General features: G+C 35.7%; 1 protein-coding gene across 1 annotated transcript in view; it reads left to right on the top strand.

Moving 5' to 3' along the window:
- Positions 1-14,482, top strand: part of LOC116500975 (atrial natriuretic peptide receptor 1-like) — a 38,208-nt gene extending 23,726 nt beyond the window's left edge. Inside the window, 11 exon segments of the mRNA XM_032206336.1 lie at positions 749-890; positions 4,209-4,288; positions 5,230-5,315; positions 6,351-6,470; positions 7,459-7,552; positions 8,266-8,353; positions 9,195-9,334; positions 10,408-10,560; positions 11,492-11,590; positions 13,673-13,764; positions 14,318-14,482. Coding sequence (XP_032062227.1) covers positions 749-890; positions 4,209-4,288; positions 5,230-5,315; positions 6,351-6,470; positions 7,459-7,552; positions 8,266-8,353; positions 9,195-9,334; positions 10,408-10,560; positions 11,492-11,590; positions 13,673-13,764; positions 14,318-14,482 — 1,259 coding nt within the window.
- The last annotated feature ends 347 nt before the right edge of the window (positions 14,483-14,829 follow it).

Here is a 14,829-nt window from a genome sequence, read left to right as displayed (position 1 = left end):
TGTAAAACAAACCTCACAAATAACTGATATGGTGACTAATAGAAAAACTTCAATAAGCACCAATATAAAGAATGAAGTTTTAGGACCATCTTAATCAGAGGTCACTCCATAAAAAAGTCAGAGATTTTAATCCTGCCCCCCTACACTCTGCAGACAGCTGAGTCTAAGAAAACAGATGTCAGTTGTGTTTTTTTTTTCTCCTCTACAATGTGGTCAGATGTTGAGAGCGTCTTCTGTGTTAAGCTGAAAGTATAGCTGCAAATATGTTTCACATTTATCTGCCTTTGTTCTCAAGCTAATGGTGTGAAAGTAAAGCTCACCCTCTGATTTCTAGTAGCTTTAGTCTGTCTAACTTGTAATTACTCTTAACAACCTGCCACAGATGAGGATCGGGGGATGAGTAGAACAGAAATCTACATTTGCATACTAAGTCTTGCACTGAAGGGAGCCTACTGTGTCTGAATGTAGTTTTATGAAATGGTAGAATAATTCCTCTTGGAAGTGGCCATTTATTTTAACTGTCCTACTCAAAAGGCTGTTAAACAATCTCATCCAAATATTTGCTGTCCAGATCTTACTTTTTTTTTATATAGACAAAAGGCCACCAGGCACACCTCATTTTCAGATAGAGACAAGTATTTCAAAGAGGGAAAATTAATTCCTTTGTCAAGTTGTGTCACTATATACCGATTCATGTGTGTTCAGAGAAATGCTGAACAGTTTTATTTCTTGTTTTCTTCCATGTTAGACTATGGCTTGCAGTCATACAGAAAAGAAGATTCTCCTGAAGGGTCGAGCTCATACCAGCAGCACTTTATACAGGTTTACATAGCTCCTGAAATCCATTCACTTTCAGACTTTGAACCCAATTCTATGACAGACATCTACAGGTAATTTCCTGTTTCTCTCACTTAATAATCCCATCTCAAGTCTAATATTCTTTCATCACTATTAGTCTCAGTGTAATTCTGTGATCATCCTAGGGGTATGTTTGATTGCATTTATAAAAGGATTTTCAATAATGGCAATATTAAAAATAGTTAATGGCATCAATTTTACAGGAGTCATAATATATTTATGCATTCCATCATTCTATAATTTGTGTAAACACATAATTTTTTTCTGCACGCACACAGTGACAATGTTTTGTTTGCAGAGAACAATTAGAGCTAGAAAAAGAATGAATGTACAAGTGAATTGGTCAGTCCCTCTCCTGAAAATCTTTGTGGAAGATCATTGCAATCACTTATTTGGCTATCAAGTTTTGCCTTGTCAGTGATGGAAGGCTAAACCTGTCAGCCAAACAAGTTATTGCAAAGTGATAAAGGAGATCCAACCACTCTTCAGATAAAAAGGATTACTATTGAAATTTCAGAGAATAATAATCTAATAAAAAAGTATCGTACTGCATTAAAAAATCATCAATATTTTTTCCTTTTCCCACATATTTTCTCTATTAAACATTACCGTGTTCTTGGTCTGTGCTGTTTCATAACAGTGATACTTCCCCTATGCTTGTTTCCAGTAGTTAAGTAAAAGAAGTTCAAAGGAGAAGTTATAGGACAGATGGGACTACAAAATTTTTGTGTCTCCTCCTCTCCCCCATAATTTTTTTTCCCTTTTTCCAGTACAGCAGATTGGCAAATCTGCAAAATCTGGCAAATTTAGTAGCTAGCAGAACATAAACTACTGGAATTCAAACAAAGATTGAAATGCAGATTGAGTAGACAAGGATAGCTATTAGCAGTGTTTATTAACAACATTCTGAGTTCTACACTGGGCCACAATAAATGCTTATGGCCTTAAGTGTCTGTTGCAGGGCTTTTACTGAAAATTTAATTACAGAAACAGAAAACGTTGTTTATTTTTTTTTTTTTCAATTAGGATACATTAAAAATTATGTAGGGTGAAGATGTGATTTTGTATATAAACAGAAGATTTATTGGATTCATGTACATTATTCCCTGGTGTGCATATACAATAATGATACCTGCTAGAACTTTATTATTTTAATCTATTCTATCAGGTCAGATTGTGTAAATAAGAATTTGAGGTCTTTGTAGTGGTTTGTTTTTCTTGCTTGTTTGTTTTTTTATATCTATGGGTGGTCCAAATATGCCATTTTAATTTGCTTCAAAATAGCCAATCTAAAAGCAGTTTGTCACTATGTTGATATATTTGGCTATTGTTTTTCTGTCCTGTGGAGGTCCTTACTTTTCAGTATTGACTGGTCTTCGAAAGTACTGTGCTCCAACTAAGCAGTAATTTTAAAGTCATCTTATGCATTGAAACTTATCATTGCTCCACATTCAGAAAGCATTCTATTTTCCAGGAAATGTTATTTCCTTGCTGCTTGCCTGGTTTACTCTTTGCCCATATTCAGGTTAGATGACATTACTTGACTCTGCAGACAACCTGGCCTCCTGAAACCATTTATTGCCAAGGACTCCTCTTAAAATAGTGTTAACAGCTGATTTTCTCATATCATAGATGAATACACAATGAACTTTTGACAGGTTTAGTGAATGCTTTCTGAACCTATCTTGCTGTCAGTTCTTGTGTCTGAAAAAAAAAAAAAAAGACAAAAAGGGACGAAATATAAAGTCAGGGAAGAAGATGAAGAAAAAGAGACTGAATAAAAAGTATCCTGTAGTATTAACAAGTTTTTCTATTTAACTGAGCTAGTCTTCAAACTCTGTGTTTTATCACAGTTTGTGTTCATTGATATGAGCAAGTGGTAAGCCTTCCTGATAAATGTGTGGGATCACCAACTGGGAAGTAGTGACCTAGTCTTGAAATCCTCAGTGTCAAAAATTCCTGTGCAAAAATTCCATTAACATTCCTGAAGATATGGCCCAAATAAAGAAAGAGCAGAGACTGCAGGTTTTGTAATTTTGTGTGCTTTTACAGATGAATCATATGCTTTTAAAGTTCTCCAGGGAATGTGTTGGTCAGATGGGAAAGCTAAAATGGAAATGAGAACAGGAACATGAAAGAACCTCCTAATCAAGCTGAAGTGGCTGTTTCCAGTCACAGTTTCTCCTAGATTGGCTTCTCTTGATTTGTAATGGTTATGTGAATCTCACTTTCCACTCTGTTAGGACCTTTCTTGAACACTGCTGCTAAAGATGAATGAAATCAATACTGCTTTCTTGGAGTTACCATCATTTAATCATTCTCCATGAAAAATCTGAGCTTTGCTGTCTCACCAGGACTGGTAATCCTTTCTGATACCAAATCACCCCCCAAAAGAACATAAAAATCTCATCAGATTAATTCTACATTATTCAATATGGTTTATACAGATGATTCTGTTTGGTAGTGGTGTGCTACCAGTAGTACAGAAGATAGATAGCCATACCCATTGTATGGCTAGGATGCCATGCTGAGCAGAGCAACCACTAGCAATACAACAAATTGCAAAGCAGTTTTCCTCATAAGAATAAATGTATTCAGGAAAAGAAGCATATAGTGTGTTATTTGTTACGCAGTTTGAATATACAGAGGCAAGAACAGCTTTATCAGTATTGCTGGCTGGAGGAGTTGTTGGCTTCTCAGAGATCACTGTTGCAAAAGATCTCTTGTGAGTTCAGCAACAAGACTGAACACAAAGTCATTAACCCATTTTTTTCCATTCTTCACCCTTGATGAATGTGTTTAACCTTGGTTCATGTAAGGAAGATGTCAATGATGAAAATATCACTCAGAAAGAAGCAGGAAGAATTCATTCTGTATACAATCTGCTCTGCACACTGTGTCTCATTGTTAACTTTACGGAGATTTTCCAGAACAGTGATCTATGCTGAAAAAGGGACCACTCTTCCTGATGATGATTCTGATGAACCTGCTCCTGCCCATTGATTAGAGCACAGACATGTTCTGTATGTTTACTACGTGGGTGTCATGTAGTCCCTGCACATATCCCTTCTGGATTCTATTAAATTCCAGAGAAAATTGCTTTGCTGTCCATCAAACTCAAATGCTTCATCTCTGAGAATGTTAACTGTGCAAGTAGGTTACTGTTAAATTATCAGTGATATATCTCCAAAAACACAGAGAAGTAACAGCAGAAAAGTTGCCATCCTCTCTTTTGGGATACTGAGCTTTCAGTCATAAAGTGGGGAAGAATGAGAAGTCCCCACAAGTTAAAATCATTGTCTCCATTAGCTGTTACTTCATTAAGATTTTGGTTTCCTTTTATTCTGCAGTTATGCCATCATTTTACTAGAAATTGCTACAAGAAGTGACCCTATGCCAGTAAGTAAAGGTGAACTTTGATGTCTGCCTGGTAATTTTAATTCTGTTTCTGCTGAAGATACAAATCAAATGCTGAGCACCTGTACCTTTTTTCATGTTTGTTTAAGCATCCATTTTCCTCTTGATTTTTGTGGTGCAAATTCAGTTCCAAAGGAACATGCAACTAGGGCTTCCACATAAACCTAACAGTCTCTCCTTCAGGACTTTAAAGAAGAGTGTATGAAGAAAATAAGTGTACTTCCAAAATTGCTTTTTGTGTCAGCTCTCTGACATTAAATGTGAGGACAAAGATATGCCTTAGCATCTTTCTTCGTCTGCAGTTGTTCCTTGCCCTTCCTGCCATTCACACACTTTCAGTGGAGTATTGCACTGGTAAGAATATCTTTAAAGAGCAACTGACCTCTTTATAAGGAAAATGTCATCTTTGTGTGTGTCTCATGATCAGTCCTGAGTGACAAAAACATGCACCTTGAAAGTGAGACCAGAGGTTCTGGACACGTAACAATGTATTGTCTGAAATAATTTGCACAATGATAGTTCTAAAAACTAAAACTCAAAACTAACATTCTTCCCCTTCCAGGGGTTTGTGACAACAGACCAACAAAGATCTTGTAGATTCTCAAAAGTCACCAAATGTCTTGCCAGGTATTAATTTTTAGTTTACCTGGTGCAAACACTGAGACTGAACCCTTCCAGCTATGAAAAAGTTTATAAACAAGGCTGCTCAGATTAGACTGAACTTTATATTATTATTATTATTATTATTATTATTATTATTATTATTATTATTAGTTTCTTTCTCTCTGTTCTCTTATTTAAAAATATAAGTGATCTTCTGCTGATGGGAGGTTGTCATAAAAATAATGATAATCACAATAATTTATTGTCAAAAGGATAAAAGTGGTGTAAAAACACACCACTTTTTCAACTTTGTTTAATCCCTTTTTCTCTAGAAAGATGATGTGCATTCAGCTGAATATTCTTGGTGTCCACCTTTGGCAGAACTAATTTCAGGGAAGGCTGAGAATTCTTGCCCATGTCCCACAGATTACATAGAGGTAAGATATAGTATTACATACAAAAATTCTTTGTTAAAGTACACTTAAAAAATGTGACTGAACTTTTATGGCAATGAATGTAACCAACTTAGAAATCGAGAAGCACATCTCAAACAAAGCACAATGAAATTGCTTTAATATCCTTTTTTTTTTTTAAAAAAAAAAAAAAAAAAAAAAGGTCAATTTTTCCGCTCAAATTTTCAGTGTAATAATCTTTTTTTTTCTTTTTTTTTTTTTCTTAATATTCAGTCATGATTTGTGTGCAGTTTCAGTTTATTTTACTTGTTGATTACATGCGTAATTTATATTAGTTATATCTGTTTAGCTTACAGATGAAGTGCTTTCAAATTCTGAAGTATATGTTTCAGGCAAAGTGTAAGTTCAATTTGATTCTCATGCAAAAGATCTGTGTTTAGTAACCTCAAACTGACTAAAAAGAAACCTCACTCCATCTCTGTTCAATTAAATCAGAACAAAATTGTGACATCCTTATTTCAGTTTAAGAGCTAAATAATTAATCTTCTGTGGCTTTTAGCAACTTAAATGTATCAAGCTTCTCTTAAGCAGTATTGGATTTCAGTGGGAAGTTAATGTTTTAAAGATATATTTGAGTTTTTAAATGCTTGTGAATATTTTGTACAGACAAGTCTTCATGTGACTCCAATTGCATAACAATATCTTAAAACACAAGACAAGAGTTTAAGCAGAGTTTGGCAGGAGGAATGTGAACATCTACTTCATGATTTCCCCTAGCTGAATTTTCATGAACTAACATTCTTCATTCAATTATACATATAAATATATACACACATATATATATAGATATCTATATATGTGTGTGTATCTATATATATCTATATGTATCTCTCTATATATATCTAGATATATATCGATTCAGGAAACCTTAGTATAGTCCCACTGTTTTTCACAAGTTGTAGATTGGCTTCACACACATTTTTAGCTCCAAGAAAAAAATACCAGTGCATGAAATGACAAAAGGCTGTTTGTTTCTCTCATTCTCTTTCTGTGTCACAGCTAATCAGAAAGTGCAGAAAAAATAATCCAGTCCAAAGGCCTACATTTGAACAAGTCAAGAAAATGTTATACAAGATGAATCCTAATAAAGTTAGCCCTGTTGACATGATGATGACTCTGGTAATTTTAGATTTTTAATCCAGTTCAAATTAATCTGGTTACAATGGTCTCCACATCTCTACTTCTGGTTTTGTCTGATGTGGGGTTTTGTGTATGTGTTGGTTTATTGTTTTGTTTTGTTTGATCTCATTTATATTTGATAAGAACACTCAGTCATTCACTCACCTCTAGCAGATTAATTGCAATTTGAGCTAAAAAAAAAAAAAAAAAAAAAAAAAAGCTGCAGTTCTGTTGAGGCCCATTTTTCCTTCCCATCCCATTTCTGTCAGTTCTTAAATTTTTCAACTTTACAGTGGAACACTTTTGTTTCTTCATTCAAATGCCATTGTGTTTTTTTTTATGCACTTGCAGGAAATTACAGCCTCCCTCCCCCATGGCTAGGAGGTGGTTTGAGGTGGTTTTACAGAGCTGGGGGTATAGAATCCCTGCATACCACAAGTATGTTTACAGATGCATTTTGAGCATCTTAAGCCCACCAGGAGAAAAAAAAGGCTCTTGTCTTCACATTTTGTTGCCTTCCACAGAGGAAGGATGCAAAAAACATAGCATAGCATAGCATAGCATAGCATAGCATAGCATAGCGTAGGAAGCATAGAAAGTTTATGAAAGAGCTTTCTAATATTTTGACAAAAGGTTGAGAATTACATGCTTCTTCGGTTTTGGTAACATATTTAAATATGCATCTGTAGCTTGATCTCTGTATTGGATTTGTCCTCTAATTTTTACATAGACTGAAATCTCTAGGATTGATGTCCACCCTCTTAGATATAAGCAACAATTTAAAATCTGGAATCATGAATTTACCTATGGAGAAATCTTGTCTTTGGATTTTTAAAGAAAATTTAGTTGTCTCAGACCTGGGCCTTTGCTTATCTAAATATTTTCAAAGCAAAATCATTCAAATGCTTAAATCTTAAATACTACTGTAATACTACTGTAATCTGTTTCAGTAAATGGATTATTTTGTACATTTCTCCATGTTATTTAGATGGAGAAATATAGCAAACACCTGGAGATACTGGTTTCTGAGAGAACTCAGGATTTAATGCATGAAAAACAGAAGACTGATCGTCTGTTGTATAGTAAGTTTTCTAGCAAAAAAAGCTGGATGTTCTTCTCAATAATATTTGATTTTAAATGTATGATTACAAATAGAGAAATGCCTTAATAGGTGATTATTTAATAAATAATGTTTAGTTGGTGATTAATTGATGCATATATTCCTTGCACATTTGAAAAGATATTGAAATGCTTTTTATATTCCCCCCAGTAAAAGTCAATATCGGGAGTCTTTGACTGGATAATCTGCAATGCACTGGCTTATTTTTATCTTGTTTAGCAGTCCTTCTGTATAGTTGTAAATATTGGGGAATTGCTTTTGGATTGATGTTACTTTCAATGGAAGTACATATTCTGGAATTCCTCAGGATAAAAGAAATGTGGAATAGGCAGAACTCTTAGGAGAGGAAAAGGAAAAGGACGTGAAAGTGCAAGATCAGAGAAATAATGAAGATCAAGAAAATCTAAGAGATAATAAACAAGCTTGGAATGTATAGATATTGTTTTATCTTAACCAAAAATCATGGGTCATCTGGAAAATCTGAATTTGTTATCAGTGAGATTTACTGTGAATTCTCACCTTACAACAGAGTGGATTTTGTTGCTGAGCTGTTTTCTCCTTAAAAATATTTCACCTGTATGAACATTGTTTTCATACCTTTAAACAAGCATGTTATGATTGCTGTGTTCTTTTATCCATGTCAAAATAGTAACAGTATGCTACCTTCTATAACAGGTATGTTGCCAAAGCAAGTCGCAGATGATCTCAGGCAGGGAAAACGTGCACAAGCTCAAAGTTACTTAAGTGCCACCATATTTTTCAGGTAAATAAAAATGAAATATATTAATGGAAATTACTCCAGAAGAAACGTCTAGGCTCTTAGCGGAGGTGAAGCTCCTAGCTGAGCGCTGAATCTCTATCAAAACACCACTAATTGTATCAGGTGGCAACATTTGGCTCTGCAAATGAATGTCTTTCAAAATTCTCATGTTTTTATTTCTTTCATTAAAATAATGCAGATAAAAAATAAGACTACTGCGGAGCTCTAAAATCACTCTATGTATGTATTACACAGGATAGGCCTAAGTAAAGGTTCCAGCATTTAGCTATATGGAGGAAGCATATCTTTGCTTAGAGTCCACATACCTTTACAGGTTTTGACACTTGGTGTGGTTATGTGTGCTAGAAGCAACAACTGTGTTATATCTTCACCTGTTATAAATGGATAGCTATTAAGTTATCTTTCTTCATTTGTACATAATTTAAAATTGAAGACTAAGTAGTCTTTGAGAGATTAAAGTCTAGCTGTAAAAAAAAAAACAAACCAACAAACAAAAAAACCCTACCACCACCAACAAAAAAGACAGTTTACTCCATTTGTAAGCAGAAAGACTTAGTTCAGTCAGTCCTTTTAAATGGGAGGCATTTATTTTCATTTTAAGCAAATGTTTGAAGATATAACTATTCTGTAAGATCCTCAGCCAAAGAAATACTAAAAAAACAAACAAACAAACAAACAAAAACCACACACACACAAAAAAACAACCAAACAAACAAAAAAAAACACATTGAGTTAATTCAACTGAGAAATTATTACTGTGTGCCTGGGATTATCAGTTTGTTGTGGTTAAGACAGTGGCTATGTGCTTTTTGTTGTTTTACAGTGACATAGTTGGCTTCACTCAGCTTTCCAGCAGCAGCACACCTTATCAAGTGGTAGATCTCTTGAACAAACTTTATACCGCTTTCGATGAAATCATAGATAACTATGATGTCTATAAGGTGGAGACAATAGGAGATGCCTGTAAGTTCCTTGAATTGTGGACAATGATGGGACATCAGCATAGAGACTGATGACAATTAAGAACAGGTGAAGGAGATTTGCAAAGCTTATTGCCACTGAGAACACACAAAACAATTGGGGCAGAAGTCCTAGCACAGCCTTAGCAATCTTTAGGAACATTTTCCTACATACATTTAATCAGTTCTACAGTTGGTGAATGTCATGGATGGGATGTTTGGGCTGAGTGAACAATCCCTGATGTTTATTTAGTTCCTATGACCTGCAAGGTCTGAATTTAAACCTTGGCAACTGACTAATCCCAATTGGAAACTTCTGTGTCACAGGAACAAGACTGAAAAGTTTATCTTCTGCATAGGAACATAAGTGACATTCTCTAAGCTATACTATATCTGTCTTTGTTCAAAGACAGCAATAGTCTATATGGGTTTGGCTGCCTATTCCTTTTGCATTTTTAGGAAAACAGCATTTTAATTGCCATTATAGAAACCTTCTGGCACCTGACTACCATTATAGCTGAGTTGCATCCAAAACCCAGCAGAATCCAGCAGTTTTGGATGAGACAAACAGGAATTCTTTAGCTAGTAGAGAATTAAAAAAAAAAAAAAAAAAAAAAAAGCTAGGTTTTTGATTGAACTCTTTATAGAGCACAGAATTCTTGAAAAAATGCACCTGAGAAATCCCAAAGAGACATGTTTCTTCACCCACATAGTAAGAGTCGCTGCCAGTAGGTATAGAACAGAGTCTGGTGGGAATCATATACCAAAATACAAAAGGTATTAAGCAGCCACTTGCCCAATATCTGTCCCATTTGAAAGATCCAAAGATCCTCAGGAGAGGGAGGGAGGGATATGCCTTATGATAAGTAAGAATGAAATCCACTGTTTTTCAGAGGCAGTGTAATTACATACATGAGCTGTTGCTCTGTACTTCTTGTTTCTGTCTGTCTCTGCACAGCAGGTATAGCTGTGCCTCAGGATATTAAGAAATAGTGCTTTTATTTTTTTCTAACTTAGCAGCAACTGGTAATTATGTGTGTAATTCAAAGGTTAACACAGTTCCATTGTTATTTAAAGATATGGTAGTGTCGGGAGTACCCAGAGAGAACGGGATCCTTCATGCCGGTGAGATCGCAAGCATGGCTTTAGACCTTGTGGCCGTCTGCAAGACATTTAAGATCCCACACAAGCCTAACACCCTCCTAAAGATAAGAGCAGGAATACATTCAGGTACGTTGAGAGGGCTGTGAAAGAATCCCCCTCTGGTTTAACAAATGTTTCTGTACTGTCATTTCCTCTCCATTTAAAAATGAAGCAAATTTCCTGACATGGGATGGAGCACCTTATAGAGGTCATCCCAGCAGAATATGTTATTGGGTACATGCAACTTTGGGAAAACAGTGTGGAATTCAACACTGGAAAGACAGCATGGCCCCAGTACTTTAAGGTACTGATCTAAGTGGGGACTGCACTGTGTGTCTGTTACTTGTCCTTTTCATCTGTTCTGTTCTCAGAACAGTGAGTTGCTTCTTCAGTCTTTGTTCTAGCCTTCACTCTCAGACTCCTGGCTCCCTTATCTAAGCTGATATGTGATTGCAGCTCCTTTTTGATAGACAGAGTTGGACATGTATTGTGCAGCTCAGCATCTGCAAGTTGAGTGGCTTATGTTATCTCAGCAAAGATCAGATCTTCTGTATTTCAAATCCCCTGGGGCTGACATGAAGGAATCAAAACTAATATTTGAAGCACATGGTCATTTTCTGCCTTCAGCAAGAGCAGGTTTTTTCCTATTCTCACTTTTCCATATGACTAGAGGATGTTTTGTGGGCAGCTCCTACTGTGAGCATTCCTATCTCCCTGTCCTACAAAATATTCTTTTGTAGTGTTGAAAAATGATTTCTGCAGGTGCAGAAACTCATGCATGATACGTCCATCCCATCCTTACTTCCTCCACTATTCTCTTTTGATGCCCTTTTGAAGTTCCCTTCATGGCTCTCTGCAAGCCATCTGCAAACATGATGTATAATCCATCCAAGATAGTACTGGCATTTCTTCCTTATCATATTAATAAATGGGATATAAGGAAATGTAGGAAGCAGCCAGGAGGCTCTGTGGCTAAGTATGTGATTTGAAAACACAACATATTTTATTTTATTAACAGGGGCAGTTGTAGCTGGAGTTGTTGGGACCAAAATGCCACGGTATTGTTTGTTTGGAGATACTGTGAACACAGCTTCCAGGATGGAATCTACCAGTGAAGGTATCAAGCTGCAATCTGCAGGTGCAGTTCTGACCACCCCTTAATGAGTACTGCAGAAATGTTATGCTGAGAAATGTCAAGTCCTGTCCTATTTCAATGACTGCAAGTTCTGTAAGGATGGTGTTGGTTTCTGAGCCAAATTTGCAGATGTCGTTCTCTACAACCTTTGTAACCATGCCCTCGATTTCCCAAGTCTTAGAGGGGGATTTTCATGGCTTTGCAGTTCTCTACAATAAGAAATGGTGACAAGAATCAGATTTTAGAGAAGATAAAAGAAAGAGTTAAACGTGTAGGTTAACTGTTCATATTCTTTCCTTGTACCCAGCTGTGTTTATAAGAAAAATATTTTCATGAATCCTATTTTTAATTGATAACTTACGTTCCGTGAAGAACACAGGAGACAGTAAGACGCCAAGGGAGCTGTGTCCGTCTTTAGCCAATATAGAAGGTTATATATGTGTTTCCCCCCCCAAAAAAAAAAATGAGATTAGACCCAAAAAAAGAGATTAGGCAGAAATCTCTGTACCTTAAACCACGGAGGTATCCTCACTTCTTCCCAGGGGATAACAGGACCCCATGTATAGCTAACAAGCTTTATTTTTAGCCAGTACGAGTATCTGAATCTCAGCTTCTGAAATATTTTAGCCTGAACAATAAGAACTGGAAAAATAAAATAAAATAAAATAAAATAAAATAAAATAAAATAAAATAAAATAAAATAAAATAAAATAAAATAAAATAAAATAAAATAAAATAAAATAAAATAAAATAAAATAAAATAAAATAAAATAAAATAAAATAATAAAGGATGAGGGAATTAATCAAGGCCAGACGTCATGGATGCCATGTTTTTGTTTCTTTCAATCATGAAACGAAGCTAAATAGTTTTATGGCTTATATTGTGATGCTTTCTAAAATGAATTTATGAATTAGGCAAAATCTGAGGTGTTGTCAAATTTAATTTTAGGATAGAAAGTGATCCTCAGTATTTTGCATGATCCACTAAAAACAAAGCAGGAAGGCAGAAGAGTGGTCCTACATCACGGCTTTGGAGGATTAGCCTGGGGATTTGAGAATCAAGCCAGATCCATTCCTTCTTACCATTATAAACATTTTTTTCCAAAGCAAATGCTAGCTAGAGTGGAACACATGCAGCATTTTTCCTCCCGTCACTCTCCCCAAAACCTCCTCTTCTCCTCATCCTCTTTTTAGGCTCCTTGTATGGTCTCATTGAAAGTGTTTTAAAAGTGATGATTTCAAAATCTACTTCCATCATTCTTGATATTTCATTTTTTGTTCTGTATGTATTTCATAAAGAAGAAAAAAAGAAATGAAAATAAAAAATAAAATAAAAATAAAAATAAAAAATAAAGGAAAATAAAAGATTTGGGGGGCAATTTTCCACATTGTGCAAAAATCTGCCTTTTTTTTTTTTTTCTTTTTTTTTTTTCCAAAAGCAGGAGTATTCTGAACTCATACTATCTGTCCTCCTCTTTGATCTTTATTCTCTGATTTGCAAAAGGCAATCAGCCAAAGTTTCTCAGCTAAGTAAAAAAACATTGTCAAAAATAAATAGATAAATAGATAAAGAAATAGTGGAAGTATCATAGTATTATCTCTTACCCCTGTTTTTATTCACAGGCTTGGAGACAGAGCAAGAATGCCATTTTCCTTTATGGTTAGACTTTGCTGAAAACATTTTGTGTGAAGGCAGTGCTGGGTTTTTATTAACCATGATGTAAAACTACGTGTGTAGAGCTTTCTTCACTAGATGAAAAGGGTGCTTGAGAGTAATTTCAGTCAGGTGGCTATGAGGAGTAGAAAAATAATATTGGATGCAGGATGTGAAGAGTAGAGTTTGCTGACAGCCATGTATTTGTCCTGAGATGCCCTCACAAAGAGGCCAGGATATTGGAGCTTGTGTGTGAACATTTCAAATAACAGAGGAATGACAGCAAAGACATGAAAAAGGCAAGAGGAAGTTCATTAATAAGCCTTGAAGTCTTTGGCACGCAGAGGGATATGTGTCTGTCTCGAATGGTTAAATCATTACAACAATATGACAATTGTCTCTTTTTCCAGCTCTTAAAATACAGTGCAGTTCAAGTGCATACCAGCTGTTGGAGCAGATTGGAGAGTATGTGTTAGTATGCCGTGGGAATTTACAAGTCAAGGTGTGTATGCAACGTTTATACTCAGCTTTTCAGAGAGGAGAGTGTGAAAATACTCTGGAGTTCCTGAATTTTAACCCATGCACTCCTCTGTGTCTCAAAATCCGTGGGTTTTATTTCCTGACTCATAAAAGAGGGCCTTAGGCTTTAAATCAGGACCTTGTTAAAGGACAACGCTGATAATTCAGAGAGTAAGGGACTAAGCCCAACTTGGAAGTACTACTTGGCAAGTCATTCCTTACTGAAATCAAATATGTTAATTAAGAGAAAATATAAATAATAACACTTCCATAAGAAGTCTTCCATAAGACTAGTAATAATAAATAATAACACTTCCATAAGACTAGTCTTCCATAAGAAAAGTATAATCTGGAACTAGTTTTGAATGGGACTTCCATTTTCCATTACAGCACGGTTTTTCAAGGCAAGGTTTTGTGCCTGTTTTCCTATGTGTAAAATGGCTGACATGCACGTCAGTTTCCTTTTGGGACTTACTTTAAGGTGAAATTAGAAGATTATTACACAAATGATGGGTGTTATTCATTCTCTTCCTCAGGGAAAAGGAGACATGGTAACTTACTGGCTTGAAGGTAAGAAAGTCTCTGCCACCCAGAAGGAAGTCCCCAGCCCATCTGTGACTCTTCAAGATCCCAACAGAACTTCGTTTAGTTTAATACCAGGTGTCTTTCAGGGTGATCCTCTCTCAAATCCTGCTTACTAGCCTCTCACTGACCCCAAGATCCATACTGCTTTCAGCCTGTTAGATGACCCTGCTGGTTTAGAAAGTAAGAAAATAGATAGTGTGTTCCTCTGGCCTCGTGGTTGTATTAGCCTAGATTTTATTCACTGGTGTTCCTCTTCCATCCTTCTTTCAAGATAAAAAATAAAACAAACCAACAAAAACCCTGGGCGTTACTGGGTTATGCCTTGCAAGTAGCCTCCATCACTTCACAGCAGATCGGCTGGACATTCAAGCCTGTAGCTGCTCTGACAGTAAAGAAACAGACGGAGTAGTGTTGCTGTTTAGTAGTATGATAAACCTTGTGGGTGTGATTGGTTTTGTGGTGA

This window comes from Aythya fuligula, chromosome Z, assembly GCF_009819795.1.
Source record: "Aythya fuligula isolate bAytFul2 chromosome Z, bAytFul2.pri, whole genome shotgun sequence".
NCBI classification, from domain to species: Eukaryota; Metazoa; Chordata; class Aves; order Anseriformes; family Anatidae; genus Aythya; species Aythya fuligula.
This window is presented reverse-complemented; position numbering and strand designations above follow the sequence as displayed.